The sequence below is a fragment of the Corvus brachyrhynchos genome, unplaced genomic scaffold, assembly GCF_000691975.1.
Source record: "Corvus brachyrhynchos isolate BGI_N302 unplaced genomic scaffold, ASM69197v1 scaffold5, whole genome shotgun sequence".
NCBI lineage: Eukaryota > Metazoa > Chordata > Aves > Passeriformes > Corvidae > Corvus > Corvus brachyrhynchos.
In genome coordinates, this window is record NW_008238321.1 from 2,064,490 (window position 1) to 2,071,894 (window position 7,405).

A 7,405-nucleotide genomic window follows, 5' to 3' on the forward strand; every position below is an offset into this window, starting at 1 on the left:
CTTTTGTACACAATTTCCTTAAATGCTTCTTTAGCAGTAGGATTTGTTACCACTCCAGTTTCTTCTAAAGCAGCAGATGCAGCAAGACAGAGACATCAAATGCTTTACAACTAAATCACAGCCCACTCTAACTCTTCTTGTTGTGTAGCATCTCTACAGCCCAGTTTAAGTCAGTTCCCTGCATGAACCCATATGCACAAAGGAATTTGACAATCTGTTCAAATGCCCTGTTGATATCATGTCACCATTTAGTTGGTTTTGGCTTGCAACAGTGTATTTTAGAACAGATGAATGCCACAGGTTGGTCATTGGATTTTTGTAAAATCATATCAGTTTGCCGAAAATTAGCTCAAGAATGGGGTCCTGTATTCTTTTTGGTATGCAAAGACTTCAGAGATTTTTAGTGGTCTAGCACGTAATTAAACAAGACTATTTTTTTTTAAAGAGCTTATTTTGACACACACGATTAAAGTAATTTTGCCTTCTTCCCACATACCCAATTCTTCACCTACCACAATCTGCTCTGCTTCTGTAGTACACAGCTATAACAGGGTGCTGGAGACTGCGACAGTTTCAGCAAGGCGCAAGACCAGGCTCTCTCTATTGTGACACGCCTCATATTGCACTCAGGGAGAAAAAGCCTGAAACTTATCCCAACAACTCTACAGGCCAGGGATGCACAAGATACTCCCCTCCTTTTCCATGGTTCCAGTCTGACATTCATGTAACACTGAATGCTGCTAGGCTGTAAGGAGATTGGACAGGCACGCAGGGCAGCACGCAGCACCCATGGTCACCCTGCTGTTCTCACTGCACCTATGGGGGATGCACAACTGAAGGTGTGTGACACATGCAGTGACACCTGAAATCAAAGAGCACTGAGGGACAACACCACCAAGCCAGAAATCGGATTGTGAAATTGTGACAAGGAGCACAGCACAATAAAAGTGTTCTTTCCGTACACGGACAGCAGTCGTTTACTCAGCTTGGCACAGCACCAGAGACAGCGGCTGAATCATTTTTTCAAAACACAGGTGAGTCCTGATTGCTACCTTACTTAAAAAATGAAACACTGTTGATTACAACAATGTAACAGTGTAAAGATTATACACTTCATACTGAAAATTACCAAGTTTTATCCACAACTGCCAGGGAGCTATGACAGATTTCATTCTTCTCCCTTGTGAAGCAGTTTTCAAGCAGTTTCCTACTCCTGAACTGCAACACAGAGGATTTTTTTGTGTATGGCCCGGCAGCCCTAAGCAGTCCAATTGTCTCTTGAAGGTACTACAGCCCAAACCAGCTTCCTGTCCCCTCTACTAGTGCAAAGACCTTCGTGTTGCCCTGTGCTGTCAGCTTCCTCAGTAACTTAGGAGTTCAAAGGATTACTCTCTCTTTTTTCCCTACCTGCAAGTGCAGCTAAATAGCGGTCTGTCACCTACTTAAAAACTGCTCTCTTCCCAGTTTCACTACTCACTGCCTGTTGACAGAGTGAAGAGCTGATCTTCTACACCCAAGAACCTGGCAGGCTGCAGACAGAGGAGCTCTAACTTGATTTGCAGCCAGGATAAAACAAATCTGTAACATACTTAAAAATTTAAAATCAGTCTTGCATCACATGTATCTCAAACCAACTTGAGGCCACCTCCCTACTCACAATCATGATCAGTGCTTCTGGGCTCAGTCTGAGCTTCCAAAAAACGAGCCAAGTTTGCTTTCTGCCTCCTTTGATGCAGCTTTCAGAGCACTTCAGCACGAGGATGCAGCAGTGCTGCTACAGTGTCAGCTAAAAAACGCAGCCCACGCTGCATCTGCAGAGGCTTCAGAGAAAGTTTGCCTGTATTTCTTGATTTCTTTTCAGGAAAGCCTGTGCATGAGAGCTCACCAGGGAATGGGAACTCTTCCTTGTAAAATATTTGAGCAATCACGAGTAACTGCTCCATAAAAATGCAGCCTCGTAACACAGGTCAACCCCAAAATAGAAGCTTCTTTAAAAATAACAACCTTCCTTTCTTTCCAGTAAGCCCATTTCTCTCTTCGCAAGTGTAATGATTTAAAAGAGGAATTTTACTAGAAAAAGAAGTTTACATAGCAAATGTGACAATTATTTTGAGTATGTCAATAAATAAAGCCTTTTTTTGCCATCATGAACGTGTCCTCCAGATTCCAGTTACAGACTGCAGCTGGCAGGAGGATAATTTAGCAGTGACTGGCAAGTGAGACTTTTACGAATCCCTGAACTACAAACTGAACACAAGTTAGAAAGGACTGATCCCACTGACAATACTTGGAGAAGTTACATGCAATGGACTGTCTTTGCTATGTGGAAAAGATTTTTTCATTGATGTGATGAATGTTATATTCAGCATCTTCATGGAACAAAGATCCTTCAAACCACAGATCCAAATACTGAATATGATCCATTTTAAGACTGAAACACATATTTAAATGTTTATACTTCTGGGAAAAGCAGATTTCTTTATCCTCTTAGTAAATGATGCTACCTTTAAAGTGCACTGGGGTTATTAAAATATTCTGAACCTGAATTATTAATGGAGAAACTGGCTGAATATTCTATGAATATTTTAATAATGATCCAAATACAGCATGCAATACCAGCATACGGCTAAGACTGATGCTTCTGAAAGCCTTCTTGCCTCTGCAATTCTTCACAGAAATGAGACTTCAGGAGGTAATGGCAAAGTTGTGAGTTTATGTTTAGCTAGGGACCTTCTGTTTGAACTTTAACTTCTAAGAGAATTTATTCTATGTGTTGCTTTGAATACTGATGTACTTGCAAACAAAATTTGATCAGAGCCTTGTTTTTATTATTTTTTACTTTATTTGCAGAAGCTGCTATTCCAGCTTTTAAAGTCTGGTTCATTTAAGTCATTCTCCATACAAAGCACAGCACAGTCCTTCAGCTGGTCCTTTTTAATTGCTAAGACTTCATACAGAGCAACAACAGGTACTGGTCACAGCGCTTGAGAGAACACAGCCGTATCTGAAAGTCCTGCTGGTGGTCCACTGCTTGCTCCCATTCCCTGTGCCTCACAATGCCTGCAGCCTGTTGCCTAGCAAAGGGGATGAGAGCCACACTTTTTTTTCCCCAATCTTATCAGTCATTTCTTTATGTGCTAAGCTAGAAGAACAAAATCACCTCAAAAGTTACTTGAGCTCAGAAAATCACCAGAAAGCTGATTTCTATGATCCAGCTGGAAGCATCAACCTTTCACCTTACTGTTCACCTCTCTCACAGGAACCATTAAACTCATTAATTTTGCTGAAGAGGTACCTAAATTCTCCTCATGCATTCAGTATCAGCTCAGATTGATGACCCTTGCTATGAGTAACAGCAAAGGAAAACTGCATGTTTATCAGAGAAGCCAGTATCTCCCATTTTTCCCTGTCTTTGGAATCTCTGAGCTGTCCATTACCCATGCACATCATGCTGCAAACCAGGTTAGCAAGAGCACAAATAGCAAGAGAGCAATTGCACTGATGTGTAAATAATGCAACAGCAAGCAACTAATCTGATTTACAAGACTTGGAAGAGAGGCATCATCCACTTACGTGATGCAAGTCTTCAGGAATGTTTCTGCAACTCTAACATTTTGCAATAACAGTGTTTTCTATCTGTGTCAATGCACAGCTGTAGCAGCACTGAGATGTAGCCAGACACTCCTTTATTCAAATATGATAATGAGGAACTATTAAGAGTATTGCTTAATAATCACACTTGAACCCTGAAGGATGTCCCACTGCAGAGAGGGCCAAAGCTCCTGGCCATGCTAGAAGGCCACAAAGGCAGGAAAATGCTTTCACAAGCCTTCTGTCAAATGCGTTCAGATACTTCTCTCTAGTGCAACACCTTCATACCCAGTTCTGAGAGGAGACAAACAGCTGGAAATTGACACAAACAGGTTCACAGTAGTTTTTTGGTTAAAGGGTCAATGTTATTCTAAATGAAGAGGTGAATATCTGATTATTTGCCAGCCCTGATATAGCCTGGCTTTCATCAGCTAATTTGTACAAGTCTATACAGACCAACTAGTGGACAAATTTTTTTGCTAATTGACCAATGTGTTATGTACTGGTTATATCAACAGCAAACACCATGAGGCTTTCTACCTATAAACATCACCACTAACAACAGAACTTGAACAGAGCTGTTCTTGCCAGTTGGTGGCAACCTATGGGATCTTCTCTTGCCACCCTCTAAATACCATGGCCTGACAGACATTTAACATCTTCTGTAACAACTTTTGATAAGAACAGAATTCCCTGTTTCAGGCACAACTATTTACTCTGAGCAATAAATCAAAACCCTCTGAATGAGATTAGGTAATCACACAAAATTCTTAGGCTAAGGAGACTTCATTTTTATTTCATTGTGAGACTCTGGTCATCGAAACCTTTATCTTTGCCAATAATACAGAAGTGATTCAACCATGAGATGCTTTTGTTCTGAATTTAAACTCTATTCTCTTCATGGAACATTACTATTTGCTATCAGTATTCTATGTTCCTTGAATGCATGAAAGTAAGCACTGTTTTCACCTTTAACCTCAAACTCTAATTTTTCTGAAAAAAATCACTCAACATTTTTGCATAACTCTAACTAAATGTTTAAGCCTAGTCCTGAATGTACTCTCACAAGACAGCATGGAATATGGAACAAATCCCACTCATATGATGTCTCCCTTCGCTCAACTCAATTTTATTTCATTCTTGAAAATGAGCAGTCCCTACCCATATCCTCTTGTAAGAAAAGAAATATCATTGCACATTTTCCTCACTAAACATAACAGATTTAAATGAATTAGAGACTTGTTACGTTTCTTTAAATACACCCGGAGTTGTAACTATTTGATCTTCTGTAACAGAAAAACTGTACAACCTCATTTTCATTTAATGGACCAAGAAAAAGACTTCAAAAACACATGTCCCCTTTTATTAACAGGACATTAATATATAATATTTCCTTTGCTTTTGCAAGTAAAAGTGGGCATCAGAACTGAGGGCAAAAGATGTTCATCAACAGAATAGTTACCACTGACTTACCACACAAAGACAAAACCAGAGCACAGCTGCCACCTGACAAGAGAGCAGGACAGATAAGGATTCTAAACACCCCGAAGGAATTGCGTAACTGATAAAATTACTATTCAGCAAAGCCCAGCTGCAGCACCTTTAAAGGGCTGCATCACAAAACATAACAATGGACAGTAGCACTTTCAGCAGTTTAAACGAGTACCTAGAAAGAGTACAAGAAAAAAATCCCAAACCTTCAGTAGTCTAATCCTATTGTACAGCTACGTCAAAAGGATGCCTACACAGAAAACCTGCAGCCATAACTACAAAGGGATTCATTTTTTAATGAGCTGCAGATCACAGGACACAGGTAAGATGGACCACTTTCTCCTCAAAATCATAAAACCAAAGAAGCCAAACAAACCAGGATTTTATCAAATATTTACTTACCATCTTCCATGTCTTCCTCAGTGTTGTTATGTCCGTCAGCCATCGCTACATTCCCATTAATGACAGGATTTTGAGTAATTCTTGGAGGATCATCTGTATCTCCAGCTAAGACAACAAAAAGTACGTAAAATTTAATAATCAGAAATTAACTTTTTTGTCTCAGGTAATGCTTATGAGACACACAAATGGTGCACACTTGCACAGAACAGTATTTAATTAAATTATTTCCCCACAATTGTACTGGTATTTGTCTAATGAAAATTCTTCATATAGGTGAACATTTATAGACGAAATAAAAAGTCCACATTAATGTGGAGTACAGATACAAAGAACACAAATTGACTTTTAAGTTTCCAAATGGCCTTAAAATCAGCATCTCATAATCAAATCTCATTAAATAAAAACTTTTTCTTGCATTCTGCATTTTTACACAGATTCAAGTTTCTAGTAGCAGACTTGCTAAACAAGTAAGTTACTTTAAGACTTCTTCGGTGTTACTGGTTTTTTTAAAAAAACCCTGAACCTCTAATCTAATGTAATGGTAAGATTTAAATCTTACTTAGGGAAAATTGGAAAGGAAATCCTTTAGGATCAAGGAACATTTTAGATACAACATTTTCCAGTTTCTAGCCATCACTGCCATTAAGTTTTGCTACAGTGACCATTACACATGTAAATGCCACTACACCAAGAGATATGAGACAACTCAATGAACTGAAACCCCGCTATTTCTCAAATGCATTGCTTTGATTGAGCAAGCACCTTCCTGATTCCTCCAACAACCGAACAACACCTCCTTCCATTGCTTCCACACCAAAAGCCAGTGGATAGTTTCAGCACGATTATACAAAGTGGATATATTCTTGGATAAACCAAACTGAGTTTTATAATCAAACTGTAAAACCTATAAGCCCTTACAACCATCTCAAGGACAAGCACTACTTAAAAGACACTAATTTAAAAGCAAGGTTTCTCCTTGCTATACAAGTCGTGCTATTAACTTACATATTCTACTATGCCCCAAAAGTCCCAAGGTCACTGATTTGTGTAACCAGGAATAGTGTTATACCCAAAAGCTACACACAAGTTATTGCCTGGGGATGCAGGTAACCTCCGCACAGGAGGGAAACCATTCCCAAGGGACACAGCGCGATGCCAGCTCCAACACAGCAGCCTGGCTGTGCCCTCAGCCGTCAGCACCCTGGACAGAGCCCGGCTCCGTACTGCACACGGGCACGCAGGGAGGCCCACGGACCGGGGTGCCCACGGACCGGGGTGCCCACGGACCGGGGTGCCCACGGACCGGGGTGCCCACGGACCGGGGTGCCCGGCTGTTTGCAAGAACTGCCAACTACCCTGGACATTTGCCTTCTCACCAGATTGCAGCTGAATCTCTCCTGGGCAAAAGGGACAAACACAAGCGACAACGGGAATCGCTGTGTGATTATCTCCCAAGTCTTTCAAAAGCCAGGGAGGAGCTCGCACAAAGGTAGGATAAGCCACGGGGGAAGTGCAGTAGGATCAGTCAGCAAGTGCTTCAGAGTTCTCCCTCTCCTCAGAGCACAAAATGCTTTTGCAGCCTCATTCCAATTCACAGCACACAGGAAGATACTTTCACACCCGGCACTCCTATTCTGATTGTTTACTCTCCTAGTAAATCCGCACAAGTAGTAACCTCTGCCCTCAGCACGACAGAAACAGCTCCGGTTAAGGACTTACTTCTGGATTAGAGCCATGCTAGATCACGAACTTAATGCTCACACACGGCTTTTGGAAGCTTATTAGGGTGCAGCAGATCTCACTGAGGTACCAGTGAAAGGGCTGTTGTGAAACATACAGTGTGCAGCACCCACGACAACACGTGCACTTTTCTAAACTCCCAGTTTTAGAACAAAAGCAAAATCAAGTATGACTTGAAGTT

General features: G+C 40.9%; 1 protein-coding gene across 1 annotated transcript in view; it reads right to left on the bottom strand.

Moving 5' to 3' along the window:
- Window positions 1-5,588, bottom strand: part of USP7 (ubiquitin specific peptidase 7) — a 40,856-nt gene extending 35,268 nt beyond the window's left edge. Inside the window, exon 1 of the mRNA XM_008633381.2 lies at window positions 5,485-5,588. Within this exon, the coding sequence (XP_008631603.1) occupies window positions 5,485-5,527 (43 nt within the window). The 5' untranslated portion in view covers window positions 5,528-5,588. The remainder of the gene's footprint in view (window positions 1-5,484) is intronic.
- Between the last annotated feature and the right edge of the window lie 1,817 nt (window positions 5,589-7,405).